Genomic DNA, 18212 nt, shown 5'->3' with positions numbered 1-18212 from the left:
TGCCATGGCCAGTCTCTCAATTCTGAACTCTAGTTTTAGCCGCTACCAATGCTCCCGTACTGCTCTCCCGACTCATGAGTGCACTGACGATATGAGCGTTTTCTACTCCGATAATCAACCCAGGAGTGACTTAGTCGAAGCTACTCAGTAGAATCACCTTCAAGTGACGAAAACATGCACATAGTTCAGCATAAGCCACTGTTTGGCTGGGTACCTTTAATCGTCCCACCGTTCTTGCCTTCAGGGAAAACTGTCTTTTCTCGTTCCTTCCTGCGATCACGATTTCGATGCGCTGCAACTCTTTCTCCGTTCGCGTTACATCTCTCGCCCAGCAAAGAGATAAAGGCTCTCTTGGTCCTTCAATCCCAAGCAAATTAGCTACTTCCGCTGCTAGCATCGTTGATGAGGACACGTCATCGAAGAATGCGCAGACTTCCACGGACTTGCCATTGGCGTATAGCGTTACTGATAGATATCGTATAAAAGTCGATGATGTCAATGAATGATGATGTTGATGTGCAACGTAGCTGCTCAAACATGTCAAACCTGAAGGAGGACTCGACTCATATTCCTTCGAATGCAGCATAGAATGATGACGCATACGACAGTCTCCAATCCCACACTCCCTTTTGGAGCGGCATGGCCATGTACGATAAGGTATTAGACAAATTCGACATAACCGCCTTTGCTTCATTACTTTCCAACATTCGTCCGTGTCCAGCTCCTTGAAATTCAGACAATCAGCAATTAGATAATCTGGGCGATCATATCTTTCGTTCTATCTTCATACACTCTTCGGTATCGGGGAAAAATGTCACCAGGCTTGGAGACACTTTTTCGTATTCTCTTTTGCTGTTGCGCACGTAAACCAAATATACAGCTTTTCCCCAAATAACACGGTTTTATATAAGAAGGTCCCCAATACACCTTATTTTCTATCATTTCTCCATACTATTCCAACTACAACTGTAAGCAAAAAGCGGAAAATACATGTCATTTCTACACGACATTTTGTATGAATGGTCAGCTGACGTACGAAAATGTTTGCTTATCATCATGTACGTATTCGACTGATCTCGACACTTACAAGAGATAGGCACTGTCGATACAGAAACAATACAGAGCGAAGCGATGGTATTAGTTAGACTTTGACATGGCATTGCATGCTGGTAAATGTGAAGAAAAGTTAACCGTTTCGGTCCCTTCTCCTTCTTGTTCTGATTTGGTTGCGATATACTGCCCCGGATCTACACTCAACGTCACCTCTACAGAGACTATAGATTACAAAGGTGACTTGGCACTCAAAACCCGCTAAATTTTGAATCAAAACGGTGAGTTACCTTTATTTGTGATGGTACTCTCCGTTTTGATTCAACATCAACTAACATCAACGCTTCTCAAGTTGATGGAGATAATCACGGATAACTATACCCACAATGAGTTTTTAAAAAACTTCGTTGCATGGAAATCGACATGCATACCTACACGTAGATCTCCAGAAACCACTAAGCACCGCGTAGTGAAGCTAGTCGAGAAAACGTTCTAATATCAAGAGGCGGTATTTTGTGCTTTCCTTGATATTGAAGGCGCTTTCGATAACACTCCCTTCGCTTTAATTATTACGACTGTAGTGTAATCATGTGTGGCTCTCTTTCAAAATGAAATCGATCACACTACAATTAGCTAGATTAAAGAAATGTTTTCGAGCAGAGAAATCAGAGCATCATTGGGAGAAACGTCTCTCACGATTTTGGCGATGAAAGAAAGTACACAAGTAGTTCTCTGCTTCTTGCTTTGGTCACCGGTGTCCGACGCATTCCTTCACAAGGTATTGCAGCTTGGTTATGGGACTATTGCTTGCACCGCCAGAGGAAAGTTTGACGCAGTGCAGCTAGGAGCTATAAAAACCACAACGTTATGATGTTTAGAATGGTGGCTTAATGTAAACCACACAAAAATAGTCGTTATACCATTCACTAGGCGAAAAAAACATATTGTTACTCCCCCTATACTGATGTCCAACTGTCAGGCTGAGCTTCAGTAATGTAGTCAAACTCTTCGGAATAATTCTATATAAAAACTGAACTAGGCTGCCCACCTAGATTATGCTGTTAAGTAAGCATCTGGTTGGAATCAAATACAGGATTGTAAACTAAATAGGTAAACATTGAACTACACACAATCAGGGGACTTGTAATTGGACACAGTCTCGCTCTTTATTATTTAAAGTATATTGGATGATGTCGACACCTGCCGCTTTTGTAACTCGTTTGTAAAGCGTGAAAGTTCAGCGCATCTGTTCTGCAATTGCGGGGCTCTTGCTTTATCTAGGCATATCTTTTTCAGAAGTTTCCTCCATACCATAGTACAGCATATCGAGTATATAACCCAAATCCCAAAAAGTCATTGATTTTATTGGCCATGTAGGACCGAATTGGGGCACAGGATTACTAGCCCAACTTCATCAAAGAGTTTGAGCAGTCCGTAAACCGTGACACTAATCGAAGCCTGTTCCACAAGACAAAAAAGGCCTCGCTGCTTTTAGATCATCACCTTTTGGAGAAGAAGTTTTTCGCATCCGCTTAAGCAGAGAATGAATTACGACTTCCGGTCTCCCATAAAGTCGTGCAAGCGTAGCCATCACATGAGGCACAGACTCGGGAATCAGGAGCCGACTGCGAACACTATGCAGCGAACATGTCCGCGAAGGCACCGATGCAGTATTGCTAGATTCTCAGCATCGTTGAACCCGCTGGCTTCCTTAGAGTTGGACCACGGAGAGCTACTTACACACGTGTTCTGTCTGCTCGACGGTCCCGTTCGATAGGGAAAGGGCACGAGTCAGCTTCGCGCAGCTTCAAGCAACCAAAGCGCTTGCAAGAGAGCGGAGAGGGAGAGAGAGTTTATGATTGCATTCTATTATGACGTTCGCTCACGGCAAGGGGTGGATATAAACCGACGGGATTACAACGATAAATTAACTCACCATCAACGAGGGGATAATAGGATTACCAATATTTCCTTATACCGTTTGATAACGCACCATAAGGTATTTCTGGGCAATTTCAGCTATTTAGCTAGCCTATATGCAGACCACAATGGATTTTCTAAATAACTGTGCGCAATTTTTTCTCTTCTTTTGGCTTCCATGTTGTTTGTTTACAAAATACAGTCGTTTTGCGGAATCTCAAAAATACACAGGTGAAGCTAACAAAATTTCCGGTACGTGGGCGCCAAGAACTTCCAAAGAGCTACGATATGAGCAAAAGTTTGTTCCAATTGTAAATGAAGCAAGCCTTATTGATTTAAGTGCGCACTATTGGAAAATTAAAAATAATGAAGCATGGTCAAACTGGAAATCTTTGCCTCGTGATTAGTTGCAAAAGACGTCATTTAACATGTTTTCAGACAAAAGTGACAAAATTCCCCCGTCCCAACAGATCGAAGATTCTTTTTGACGATTGAACCTAGTCCAATTTTATAAGTCTAACGATGTCCGTTTATCGTTCGATTAGTTCAACTAATCGAATAACTATATAAATATTCGAAGAATTTTTAATCGAATACTGCCAGCACGAATAGTTGAATTAATCGAATATTTCAAAGGAAATAATCTGAATGCGAATAATCCCCGAATAATGGCCGCTAATCGTTCATAATCATTCGATTAATCGAATTAATGAAAAAGGTATTCAAATATTGCTCACTCCTTTAGGAGGGGGGAGGGGGCTCCTATACAAATGAAACACACTCAAAAAAATCAGCACGTCAAGTTTACGTGAAAACAGTAATAGGTCATCCATCACAGTTTTCGTGTAACATTCACGTGAATTGTTGGTAACTCGCACTCATACTAACCAGTTTACGTGCGATCCCGTAGATTTTATCAATATTCCCGTTAACTAGTACATGAAGTTCACGTAAGTTGCTGTACAGAAGTTTACATGATTTCCTCATCATAACTCGAGAACTAATCAATCAAATGGAACCATATTTGGCATGTGGGTGTTTTCGGAGACAAATTTTTTTTCTATGATGAATTAGAACCCCTTACCTTTTTAGGAGGGGGGGGGGGGTTCCATACAAATGAAATACAAATTTCCTCATAACTTGTGGACTAATCGAGCAAAGGGAACTAAATTTGCCATGTGGGGGTTTTTGGAGGCAGGAATTTTTTCTATGGTGAATTAAGATTTTTGCCATCTTTAAGAAGGGGGAATCCCATACAAATGAAATACGAATTTCCTCATAACTCGAGAACTAATCGAGCAAAGGGAGCTAAATTTGGCAAGTGGGGGTTTTTGGAGGCATGAATTTTTGACGTAGGACTCCGCCTTTTTTAACCGTTATGTGTACGGGAAATTTAACACCCATAAGTGTTCGGATGGGTACCCGGGTACCCACCGAAATGAAATGCTTCTAACTTTATCAATTCTTGACCGATTTTGGATCTTGAACCGTCAAAAGATTGGAAAATTTATCTATTTTTAGAGCATGAGACTTACCAAGCCTGGGACCACGTCTGGTTCCCGTAAATCCGGATCTCCAGGACCATGTTCCGGATCCAAAACAAATGTGTACAATTGTCAATAAAACCACACAATATTGGTATCAAAATTCATGAAATCACTCCAGGAGTTGATGTTTATCCATTTTGAGTCCATTCAACTTATAGTCTTTGGAATGGCCACTCCGGAACAGGTTCCTGTGGGGCCTTACGGGACCGCTAACATATTTGAATAGAAAACTCTAGCAATATGTATATCAAAATTCACGAAATCACTCCAGGAGTTGAGTTTTATCCATTTTGAGTCCATCTGATGATTTGTCCCCGGAATGGCCACTCCAGAGCTTCCTGTGGGGCTCTATGAGACCAGTAACATGTTTGGATAGAAACCCTAGCAATATGTATATCAAAATTCGTGAAATCACTCCAGGAATTGAAATTTATCCTTTTTGAGGTCAGTTGATGACATGTCCTTGGAATGGCCATTCCGCGGCAGGTTCCCGTGGAGCCTTATGAAACCATTAACATGTTTGGATAGAAACCCCAGCAATATGTATGTCAAACTTCATGAAATCACTCCAGGAGTTGATTTTTATTCACTTTGAGTCCATTTGATGAGTGGTTCCCGGAATGGCCACTTCGTAGCAGATTCCCATGGGGCCCTGAGGCCACTAACATGTTTACGTAGAAACCCTAGCAATATGTATGTCAAAATTCATGAAATCCCTCCAGGAATTGATTTTTGTTCATTTAAGTCGATTTGACGAGTTGTCCTCGGAATGGCCACTCCGGGGACAACTTGTCAGATGGACTCAAAATGGATAAAAATGAACTCCTGGCGTGATTTCATGAATTTTGACATACATATTGCTGGGGTTTCTATCCAAACATGTTAATGGTTTCATAAGGCTCCACGGGAACCTGCCGCGGAATGGCCATTCCAAGGACATGTCATCAACTGAACTCAAAAAGGATAAATTTCAATTCCTGGAGTGATTTCACGAATTTTGATATACATATTGCTAGGGTTTCATTCAAACATGTTACTGGTCTCATAGAGTCCCACAGGAACCTGCTCCGGAGTGGCCATTCCAGGGACAGCTTATCAAATGAACTTAAAATGGATAAAACTCAACTCCTGGAGTCATTTCGTGAATTTTGATATACATATTGCTAGGGTTTTCTATCCAAATATGTTAGCGGTCCCGTAAGGCCCCATAGAAACCTGCTCCGGAGTGGCCATTCCAAAGACTATAAGTTGAATGGACTCAAAATGGATAAACATCAACTCCTGGAGTGATTTCATGAATTTTGATACCAATATTGTGTGGTTTTATTGACAATTGTACACATTTGTTTTGGATCCGGAACATGGTCCCGGAGATCCGGACTTACGGAAACCAGACATGGTCCCAGGCTTGGTAAGTCTCATGCTCTAAAAATAGACAAGTTTTCCAATCTTTTGACGGTTCAAGATCCAAAATCGGTCAAGAATTGATAAAGTTAGAAGCATTTCATTTCGGTGGGTACCCGGGTACCCATCCGAACACTTATGGGGTAAAAAAATTCGAAGGCCCCCCCTTCAGCCCCCCCTGCTGCTACAGGCAATCTGTTGATGACAAATGGTTTATTCCCACTAGTTAGGAGCATTCTACGAGTTTTAGCTGGCTGAGTTGTCGTAAACCTTGTTTTTCGAGGCTATAAAGTCTCAAAAGGTACCCGGGTACCCAGCCGAACACATAACGGTTAAGGAAGGTAGCTGGTATAGGAGGATAATTCCAAAAAATCGAAAAAAGCGAGCGTCACGAAAAATGAAAGATTTTGAGCGCTAATAGCTTGGCGGTTTCCAGATCGATTTTAAATATTTTTGCGCCAATCGATCGGAAAATTTTCTACGCATCCCAATAATGAAACCTAATGATTTCATTCGAAAAATTGAAAATAAAAAAGCATTGTCCAACCGGAAATCCTCGCTTCGTGATTGTTTGGAAGATTCTTTACGATTATGTAAACCTATACCAATTTGATATCTGTGTTTGGGAAGTAAGCCAAAACAAGCGACAGTTTCTTCATTTCAACAAGATTTCTTAACACCGTGGTTAAACCTAGACTATTTTGATGTCCTTGCTTGGGAAGTACGCCAGAAAGACTGACAAAGCCCCCTCGTGCCATCAGATTTCTTACGAACGCGATTAAACCTAGTCCAATTTGATGTCTGTGTTAGGGAAGTGTGCCCAGCCAGAAAAAATGACACAAGCTCGTCCCGACAGATCGCAAATTCTTTACTGCGAGACGATTAAACATTGGCGAATTTGATATCTGTGTTGGAAAAATGTGCTACCGCTGTAGTGTTCGGTTATAAAATGACTCTGTATGAATACGCATGCTTGCCGGTTCATTAGAAGTGTTGTGAAAAAATGTGCTGTTGATAAAATAGGATTGAATTGGTAAAATCCCTTCAACGCGGGGAACCATGGGTAATAAAAACAATCTTTAATTTCTGTAAGGTAGCAGGAAAGCAATAGTTTGTGTTTATAATTTTGTGAAATTGTTTCCATATGCACATAGAAATAACTCTGAAATCTATTGAGTATTGAACGTTTAAAATGTACTACTTTGATAAATGTTACATACAACGCATGTAGCATGTATATATGTTGCATATAGCATGTATACATGAAGAATCCAATGATTACAAGCATGGATACATGCTACTATCACTACAAAGAGACTTACGTAGTCCTGCGTCACCTATATATGCCTTTAAAAGGACATCAAAATGGTCTAGGTTTAACCGCGGTGTTAAGAAATCTTGTTGAAATGAGGAAACTTTGTCACTTGTTTTGGCTTACTTCCCAAGCACAGATATCAAATTGGTATAGGTTTAGATCATCGCAAAGAATCTTCCAACCAATCACGAAGCGAGAATTCTGGTAAAACATAGGTTCATTATTTTCAATTTTTCAATAGTTCAACATCAAGAATGCATACTTTTCTTCATTTGGGTCAGTTCTTAGAAAATTTTCCGATCGATTGGTGTAAGAATATTGACAATTGATCGGAAAACCGCTGAGGTATTAGCGCTCAAAACCTATCATTTTTCGTGACGCTCGCATTTTTCGATTTTTTGGAATGACACCCAATCTCAAAACTGACTCAAAACTTGCTGTAAGACGTAGTCCTACGTCAAAAATCTCTATGTCTCAATGGTTGCAGGCATTGTACTTTTGAACCCCCGTTCACGTATTTTCAAAGCCATCATTGCATTCAATAAAGAATTGAATCTGAATATTTCACTCTTTTCTTTTAAACATTCACTTAAACAATGACACTCATAGATTCTTATAAAGATACATACACTCAAGTACTTTTTTTACGCGGTTTAGTTTTTTGAGTATTAAGAACGGGGTAACTTAGAGACCATTCATTTATTTCTCAATACATTTGGGAGTAGCTCGACATTCCTCACGTAGGTTGTAAATAGTTCCTTAGCTGCACCGTTTTCGAGTAATCGAAAAAAACAAACCGTGTAAAAAAGACTTGAGTGTATGCCAGAAATGCATTAGTCTTTGATCTAATGATCTGATATAGTCCTACGTCACCCTTTCGTACAACCCTTAGGAATCTATACCCTGAGTTTTTAGACACACACAAATTGTACCTCTTCTTCCGTCTATTGTAGTCAAACCACCGGACGAGAAGATTAATCTAACTTATTTACTAACCGGGACGACGAAACTATGCAGGCACTTGCTACTTACAAGGCAGCAAGGCACCTGCACGTGACATTGTTCGTCCGTCAGTCTGTTTCCCGCGATTAGGTTTCATTGATTGATGGATGTGAAGATTCGAACTTGTTGCTTTCACTATAGTTTTTGAATTAGGAAGGAGTGCTGATTAATACTGTGCTCTGTAGGTACTTGTTGTTTCATTATATCCATCAAGATATTCTCCCAATACAGCATATATTACTAAAGCTGCTATTCGGCTCTCTTGGAATTCCCTGCTAGAAGATAAAAGATGATACAATTGATAATTATTGCTTTAGGCAAGATATTATTTGTCTTGCGTAAAACTATTTTGAACTTCAGCTTTATCAACAACAGACATACGATTAGCAGCAAAATTATTGAACTTCGGATCCATTTATAAAGCAGCTTTAAATGGGATGGTGTTTGTATGCAGTTTTTAGCACTTTTGAACTAGAGAGTTGATTTTCATTAAACTTAAAGATGCTTGGCAAATCAACCACTGTGCGAAGAACTCGGAAAGTGGAAAAAGGTCTATAAGTGCAACTAAAAAAACAAATTATAAAGCAGCGTGAAGTTATCTATGAAAGCCCAGTACATAGTGAATGTTACGAATATTTTTTTCTACTTTAAACGGGATGAAATAAAATAATTTTTATATTTGCTCAACTCTTGAAATTTGCTTTGCTTAATCAAATAAAATGAGTATTACTCTCGAAGAATTGCATGCACTGGATACATGGCATTCCATCGTAGTCGTTCGTGACAGGAGTAAGATGAGCTTTATGTTTCCTTTTATTTTGATAAACGCGTCAATTAGTTGGTCAAATTCACCCCATTAATTTGAGAATTATGCTTTTTAACACATCAATCACCAACAACTAGTAGGCAGCGCAGCGAATTCCACCGAGTGTAATCATGAAATTATCGTCTCCCAAATTGCTCATATTCAATGTATTGTCAGTTTCTGCATCATATCGAGTATGATCGGAATGATTGAGGATCTCATCATTATTATTCTCGTCATCGTTCACAAATCGCTCCTCGCTTTCTTCTCGTTCATTGCTTCGTCCATTTCATCTAAATTCAGGCGTTGGTGGGATTCCGTTGAATCAAACACTGATTCAATTGCCAATTGTTATGACTTTCGCCAGGACACGTTCTTGTCAAAAACCCGGATATCGTAGGCTAAGCAGCGTGCCATTAGCTTCTGGGTCTACCTCTTCTTCATTGTCCTGGCGGGTTCCAAACAAATTATTGTTAAAAAGTTGGATTTATTTTCCGTATGTAATTGTGATATACAAAAAGCGCCCGAATGCTACAGCTTTTACATTGTATCTTTACCGTCCGACATTCTTGTTGTTTGTTTTGTTTTTGTTGTTGGTTATAAAACAATAAACTCGGGCAACAAACAGTCAGTGAGAAATTTTATTGTACGAGATAATGTAGTTGGCAGTTGCAAAATATTGCTTCGTGATGTGCATAACAGTTTATGGTTTGACCTGCCGAAAATTCAAATTTCACTCATTAATTTCGGGCTAACGTTAGCACGAACCCAAGCTAATAAACAATTTCGCTATTATACGTAGGTAACAATAAACTAAACCAAGTGGTAACGAACAGAGGAAAGCCATGCAATTTTCTGGAAACGTGGTTCCACAGTCCACAAATCTCATGTCAAATTATTCGGTATCATCGTCTATTTTGCTAGGAAGTTAATGGAAGTTAAAAACGATTTATAGCCTACGCAATTAAAACATTTCAGCTCATATTCGAGAGAGCTACACGATTCTTGCGAGGTGGAAAATGTCAACAACCTCAGAAGGTTGGGGAAGTTTGAACTAACGTCAATCATAAATTAAATGTTAAGACAACTTCCTTATGGTTCAGTTGCCAACGCAATCTGTTTAATGTAGTTATAAATTTCGCTATCTTGAAATGAATACATTAGTCTGTATAGATGGCTTAAATCGTAGCTTTAAAACGCGTACCAAACTGGATGAAGAAAAAACTATCTATCAATTATATCAGGCCCAGCACTACATGGCACGCTATTTTCGTGGACGAAAGTTCCGGAGCGAAATCTACAAAATCTGAGGGAATTTGGATCTGAGGGAAGTTTATTTGAACTAATTGAATATTTCTTAATTAATGAACCAAACGATATTTCAAAATTTACCGTTTTCTTGATCCATCTGCGGTATAGTTTTTATTTGAGTAGGACGAAATATTTTCTAATTGAAATTGAAAATTGTACAAATTTTTCGTTATCTCTCTATGGCAATAAGTTAGATCTATTGGACAGTAAATTGTTACCTTCTATTGCGATCAGGAAACAATTTTTCAATCAATTTCTTCTAGATATCATCAGATAAATAAGTATGAAGCTATTCGACGTCAGAAATCAAGTAATGATGTTTCTATTTTGAAAAGGTTTAAGCTCATGAACATGGATGACACGGTGATGAGCTATGATTTTTAGAAAGTAACGAAACTAATATATTCCAAATATCCACGAAGTTGTAAGATATACCGGGGTAAGTGAGACCTAAAAATTGCATTGTTATCGTTTATGCAGCTGTGTAAGCTGCAACTATCATTATTTGAACATTCTTGCAGCACGGAAACTCTTTAGTAGCATTACTCTTGAACCTTCTCATAGTACCTGTGCATTTCATTAACCCGGAATAGTTGTTCAAGATACGATCTCTGTTTCTTTTGTGGTGATTCCTCATCATCAGAACTTCCTTCTCAGGACCGTGCTCAACTCGTTCTGCGCCAGTCAATACTTTCTGCCTCCAAACTGTCCCTCGTGGCAAAGCTAAGATCGTTTATCCAAGCTCTTGTTTTACTATCCAATACCCGTCAAACCATTTCGTGCACTTGTGGATTTTTTATTTAGCGCTGCGACTGCAATCTCTTTGACGGTCGAGTGTATCCAGATTTCGTGCAGGTCACTAAGGTGTTTGTCCAAATTCCTCATCCACCCCTTCCTATTCCTCCTGTTTTCCTTCCCGTCCTCATCAGGTAAATGATGACACGGGCAAGATGGGCAAGGCACAAATCTTCCACATGATTGTGAGGAACGTGCTGCTCGAGCCAAAGATGCTGAAGGTTGAGATATGCAAACCAAATTGGTCACCTTCTTTAAGACGGCCAAGCGGTAAGATATTTTGGATAAAAAAAAATATTTTGATGCTTATGAAATGCCAAATGGTATTTTAACTTTATTATTGAATTTAAATTTTCTAATAACAAAGCTCACTAAACGTGATTTAGTTCAAAACTAATATTTCAAAATACTGGCAAAAACATTCCAAACACCTCAAAGAGGTGTTGACGACTCATTGTGAAAACTGAGAAATTTATCTCACGGAGTGATATATATGGGAAAGTGCAAATTACTCAGCTGCATTTCGCTTACTGTCGCCATTTATTACGTCACATGTTTATACTTTTACTTTTATTTCTCGCATATGTGCAAAGGTATAGGATAAATTGAATTATCACGTTAGGCGCTAAATAAGATTACCATTGCAAAACACGCTACGATCTACAACACTAATGTGAAGAACGGGTAATAAACCACAAGTAGTATGTTCATCGCTAATATCCAACAACTAGTATGCATAATATGATTATATAAGGTTACGAGAAAAAGATTAGCACGTCTGTAACTAACATAGGGACACTTAATTATCCAAGAATTTACTTGGGATGAGCAAACGGCTCACGTGGCATTCAAATGAACCAGTTCACAGGAAAGAGCGTTCAAGCGAACGGCTCTTGAAAAAGAACCACGAAGAACGTACCCAAGAAAATAACAAAATCTATGATTCGCGAATCATATTTACTGAATAGCTTACGAACTTTCAACGGTTCAGAGCCGCTCTCGCGAAAGATTTGCTTTGCCCACTTTTAGAATTAGACCTAAATACTTTAATCTTTCATTAAAAACCTCACTTTCAATCATCTCACTTGCTCGAGCGCTACCCTTAACTAATTATAGCAAGACCGCCTCCGTGCGTTTTTAATAGAACTAGTATATCAAAAAATAAAAGGAAATGCTATAGCAAGCATTGTTCTTACACACTTAAGAAGTTCGGTAAAATGTTACCTAACTCTGAGCAGCTGAACGTTCGGTAAAAATGTCGGTGGCACCAATCGACGTTTACGGATCATTAGTAATGTTTGGCATCAAAAAAAATTACCGAACGGTCTGCTGCAAGTTTTACCGACCTCGGTACATTTGTTTAAGTGTGTAGTAATCCTATTTTTCCCCTTTTATTCAGGAGTGAAAAACCCATATTGGAGTTTTATTACGACGAGATCGCGAAGATTAGCAACGGGACCACCCCTCCGCCAACGCCAACGCCCAAGACCGCCAATACAACCGCTCCAATCAAGCACCGTTATGCGCCGGATAAAGTCTACGAAAAGTTTGGAAACCTAGAGAACGCCACTGCGCGTGCAATCATCCACGGTTTCGGTTCTGCCTGTACCCACGTGTGGGTCTATGAGATGAGAACTGCCCTGATGGCCGTGGTATGTTGAAACTCTGTCCACAAAGGACTCCCTTTTTATGGAATTGATTCTCAAGTGATTATTATTTACACAATATATATCTTTCGATTTGCGATTTGCAGGAAGATTGCATTGTCATCTGCATGGACTGGGAAAATGGCGCCACACTGCCCAACTACGTCCGGGCAGCTGCTAACACACGTCTCGTCGGCCGGCAACTCGCTTTCCTTTTACAAAGACTCGAAACGCATAACAAACTGAACATGTCTCGAGTACATTTAATAGGTTTCAGCTTGGGTTCGCATGCAGCTGGATTTGCTGGTGCTGAGTTGAAGGGTTTAAACCGAATCACGGGGCTAGATCCAGCTGGGCCTTTGTTTGAATCCCAGCATCCGCATGCTCGGCTTGATGACAGTGATGCTGGTTTTGTTGATGTAATTCACTCGAACGGGGAAAACTTGATACTCGGTGGTTTGGGCTCCTGGCAACCAATGGGTGCAGTTGATTTCTACCCCAATGGAGGAAGGGTTCAGCATGGTTGTTCGAACTTATTTGTAGGAGCTGTCACTGATATCATCTGGGGTAAGCAGATATATTCTATTGGAGTAAACCATTCTAACAGAGTGTTTTGATTTTAGCACCACCATCAATCGAAGGTCGTTCATTGTGCAATCACCGAAGAGCGTACAAATTTTTCATCGATTCGGTAGCCCCAAAATGTTTGTTCCCAGCCTTTCCCTGTGATAATTACGAAAACTTCCTCAAAGGAGATTGCTTCTCGTGCAAACGGATCGAGAATGGTACGGAAACGTCTGTATGTGGTAATATGGGTTATTACGCCGACCGATCTGTTGGTCGAGGACAACTGTACCTGAAAACGCGCGAAGAGGAACCATTTTGTGCCCATCAGTACAAACTACAAATACACAGTTCACCGAATGAACTACCTTTGCGGACCCTCGGAAGGCTAGAGGTGGAACTTGAAAGCGATGGTGGACTTACGGAGGTGTTCACGATTACAGAGTAATGTATTATTTGATTTGCATCTTTGTTTTGTCTTTATTTTTTAGCCTAGACTATGTGACTGTACGTGGAGGCGTCCGTTGTCCTCTGTTGAGTCTAATTATCATATATTTGGTTTTCGATGCATTGATTTTCAGGCCAATCCTCCTAGCCTTAGGCATTTAGACTGAAAAAGATTGCCTACACTGTGACAAAGTTCCTAGTTCTAACTTAGAAGTTGGCTACTGAAAACTGTGCCTCTCATTTCGCCCGCTCAATGATTCACAATACAGAACACTGAAATGAGAGAATGGTCAAAATACTCAAAAACTCACACTCGCATCATTAATCCAGTGACACTCATTGATGATAGAAATTCCGGCAAAACCGTCATCAAAGCGTGTCGCTGGTTCATTGGTGACAAGTACTTGCTAGCTACTGAGCTACTTTGGCCAGCCTCTCATTTCAGTGTTCTCTAATTCACACCCTTAATGACGATGCGCAACTATATACGAGATAGTAGTCCATCCTCTTGTCGCGCAAATCAAAGGTACTTGAGTTCGGTCTGGACTAATTTTGATTAGCCACGTCAGTGTATCCGAAAACACATTATCTGTTAAAGCTGTTCACGTTCGACTGTATCATATGCTGCTCCGGAATCCACAAAAATATGATGCGTGTACACATTGTTTTTCCATTTCACGTTTACCTGCCTGGTATTGTCCTACGAATTCTCTTGCTATTGGGAACAAACGACATATCAAAATATGAAAAAGCACTTTAGAAGCGGCGCTGACCAGCGTAACGCAGCAATAATTATATCAATCAAGCCAATCCCTTTTTTGTAAAAGCGACAAACCACTTTTGCCGTACATTCATCCGGTTGTTTCTCCTCACTTTCAATCCTAGAAATTATCCAATGATGTGCCGTTACTGGCAATAGCTTAAAGTTTTCTGTCACTAGTCGGTCCATTCCGGTGGCTCTTTTAATCTTCAGCTGTCTAATTTCTCGCCGGATCTCTTCGAGATCGGATGGAAACCGGAACGTTGGTATTGTTCAGTTTCGGCAGGTTTACTTTCGTTCCACCTCCTAATGTAGCTGTTTCGGCATTGTTTCAACCTTTCATAGAACTTGCGCGCTTTATTAGTCTGGAATGGTTATTCTAATTCTTCACGATCTCTGTCCTTTTTGCTGGCCGAATGCAGAATACATTTGACACATTCGAGCGTTATGGGACACATTTAGCAACTATATTTTTATGTTCGAGTAGGTTCCTGTTTCGCGAAACTTCTGGCAAATAGCTTACAAAATAGGTGACAAAAGGGAACCTTGTTTTGTAGTGGCATACCAGAGATTTCGTGAGCTAGGAGCTGATTTACGAAGTGGGATGATGTCTCGTAACGCTGGAATGTGTCATTTCACTTTCGTTCGAAAAACCTATCCATCGAAATGCAAAATTAGGCTGTTAGACAAGGAAGAACTGCTACTGCTAATGTACTGCAACTAGGTGATTGTTTCAGTCAATGTCCGCAGTCCTTAGGGAACGTATGTTGGTGATATTCGAGAAAAACGTGATCGATTTTTGGTTTGTTGATCATTGATTAGGTGGTCTCCTTGTGGATATCTTTGCAGAGAACGAATGTGCTTCTGATTTCTAGTGCTCGGGAAGTTCCAAAGTTCCTCTGTTCGCAACTGTTGAGAGTTGGCTAAAACTGATTTTCGGAAACTACTCTGTAGGTTGATCTGGAACGTAACCCCTCTGGTAGCTGTCCCAGGTAACCAATAAGCATTAAAATAAGCAGTAAATCAGTCGTTTATTAGCATCCCTGGCGTTTTATACTGCAGGTTGTTGTTTATCAGCTTTTTGACTGCATAACTGTTGTAAATTGGCATCCACAATTCTATTTAAATTCTTCTTGTTGGTAACTAGCTACAAATAAGCATTGTCAGCACTATAAGAGGGCTAGCAGTAAAGTAGCCGCATATTTTGCCAAAATAGCATTTAAGTAGCATTTAAGGCAACTTAAATGCTTATTGGTTTGCTTTTAAATTGCATTGGAAATGCTTATTGGTTACCTGGGGTTCTGTATCTCAAAATATTACCAACAGCCGGCGCAGACGCGAGACCAACAAATTTAAAATTTTTAACTCAAATAACGTTACTTATATCGCTTTGAATTTATCCGTATATTACAGGAAAGATGATTCGGAAATATTCGCCGGCGAAATGATCTCACAAATTTTGGTACCGCATCCGGCATTGGGCTTTCCGAAAAACATAACACTAACTTACTTGGCATACAAAGGTTGGCTTACGAGAGGATTAGCGTCGTGGAGTATCAGCAAAATTATCCTTAGTGATGGATTTGGTAAAAGGTATAACAGTTATGAGCAGACTTGATAAACCCGAAACTCACCTCACATTTATTCCTCCTATTCCAGTTTCTCGTTGTGCAAGCAGATGCATCTGGATTCAAACAATCCCATTCATTTAACACTTTTACCGGGTGAATGCGAATCAGAGGATGATTACGTTCACAGTACAACTAATGACAATCATTCGACGGATTCTCCGGCAGATACCGGAGAGGCCGATATTGAAGACAACTCAAAGGCACAAAGCAACGAACGAAACGATGTTGATCCACCACCACATCCTTCACATTTGCCGCATGACTTCCGAGGAAAAGGAACACATGATAAGGAAAAAAATATTGATACTCAACCATGGCAGCCAATAGTTATAGATCTTCCACGAAGTTACCGAAATATTGATGTAAACACTTCCTACCCGATTTACGTAACACCAACGGCGTTAACCTCAGTGTCTACTACTTTGCCACCCAATAATTCACAAAGTAATATTAGTGAACCAGTACTAAAAAGAGGTCAACAGGAACCAAGAAAATTGCAAAATAAAACAAAGGACCGGAGTAGTGACAAACGCTCGATAGAGACTCCGTCGAGCAAAGATACTACAGATTTGCCTTCCGAAAGTAAATTGATTACCGTACAACTATTTCCATATCGTTTTGCTAATGTGTTCGAAAAAGCCGAAAGGTATGCAAGACTGACTTTATTGCCATTGCTAACAGAGCAATTTACACAGTTTTTTAAACCAAAACCGGAAGACGAAGAGCTTTCAGATTTGGAGAACATAGAATTCAATCAAACTGAACCAGTACCAACCATTTACAAAAGTAACAAAACAGAAAGATCTATGGCATTGTCCCGACGAGTGGATTATGGCTATTCCAGTGCCAGCAACCCTTTAGGAGAGCATCGTAATTTTAAGGAAGATAGAACTGAAAGTGTATCACCGAGCACGCGTAAAGCCTACATAAGCGAAGACGTGCTGTTTCAAATGCATCGTATCGAGCAAACCAGTGAATCGGTAAATACGCCCGATACCAGTACTGGATCCGAAAGTCCAATTAGAATTGATTTGCCAACGTTCCGTCCTCCGAAGTCGAAGATGATACCACTAGTTGAACAGCCTCAGACGCGGTTCATTCCACTAAACTACAATGGAAACACTATGGTAGCAACGAGAAGCAAAAGCAACGTTATGGGTGATACAAAACCAAATGATAGCAACAGTTGAGAGAGAGAGAGAAAATGGAATGACAGTATTTAATAATGTGTAATTAGTTTAACGTTAAAAATTGGTTTAAATATATTAAGAAAAGTATACTATTGAATGTTACTGCTATATAGAAGTAATTTAATCGTGCAGAAAGCCTTATCGGAGTCTAAAACTCAATGCTTCTGGACCCTATAGTCCCGGCTAGTGAATTCTCTTCTGAATAACTCATAGTAAGTGAAGTTTAATATCGACGTGCTTAAGTCGTCAAAACCTTCTTGAATTTCCGGATAACCACATGGCAAATTGGTTATCTAACAGAACGTTGGTTTAAGACAGCACTTTGTAGGCGGCATTGAGAACGGTCGCCCTTTTTGAAGATCGAGCAGATAACCCCATTTTTCCACTCCTCCGGTAGCTGTTCCGTATCCTAAATTATAACAATTAGCCGGTGCATCATAAACGGCCGGCTTTGTTGTGTAGCAATTAGGGTCATTAAATTAGTTTGTTTCTGTAGTTTCGATAAGTTTAGCAAGTACAATATGTGTCACTAGAAATTATGGTTAGTTGGCTACGCATACGCCATACACCTTGCGTACAATTTAGCCGAGTTTTCTCTTTCCTAGAGCCGCTCATTCGCTATTCGCAAAACTCAAATTTCGAAGCACGAAGCGTAAACTGCCTTGCCATGTTCTTCTTCAAATTAGCCGAAGAAAGTTCAATAAACTCGGGGAAATGAAATGGTTAGATGCATAAAACCATAGGGAAAAAGAGAGATTTGTTCGCGTTTGAATTGGTCGCAGAAGTTCGTTACAAAATTCCGCTTTCAAATTTGAAAACCTCGTT

The 18212-nt window shown here is 39.9% G+C and overlaps 1 protein-coding gene across 1 annotated transcript in view; it reads left to right on the top strand.

Moving 5' to 3' along the window:
- Nucleotides 1-17387, top strand: part of LOC128738017 (uncharacterized) — an 84687-nt gene extending 67300 nt beyond the window's left edge. The window contains exons 4-8 of the mRNA XM_053832822.1: nucleotides 12549-12801; nucleotides 12903-13362; nucleotides 13419-13803; nucleotides 15980-16159; nucleotides 16226-17387. Coding sequence (XP_053688797.1) covers nucleotides 12549-12801; nucleotides 12903-13362; nucleotides 13419-13803; nucleotides 15980-16159; nucleotides 16226-17387 — 2440 coding nt within the window. The remainder of the gene's footprint in view (nucleotides 1-12548; nucleotides 12802-12902; nucleotides 13363-13418; nucleotides 13804-15979; nucleotides 16160-16225) is intronic.
- The last annotated feature ends 825 nt before the right edge of the window (nucleotides 17388-18212 follow it).

This window comes from Sabethes cyaneus, chromosome 1 (genome assembly GCF_943734655.1).
Source record: "Sabethes cyaneus chromosome 1, idSabCyanKW18_F2, whole genome shotgun sequence".
Classification (NCBI taxonomy): Eukaryota; Metazoa; Arthropoda; class Insecta; order Diptera; family Culicidae; genus Sabethes; species Sabethes cyaneus.
This window is presented reverse-complemented; position numbering and strand designations above follow the sequence as displayed.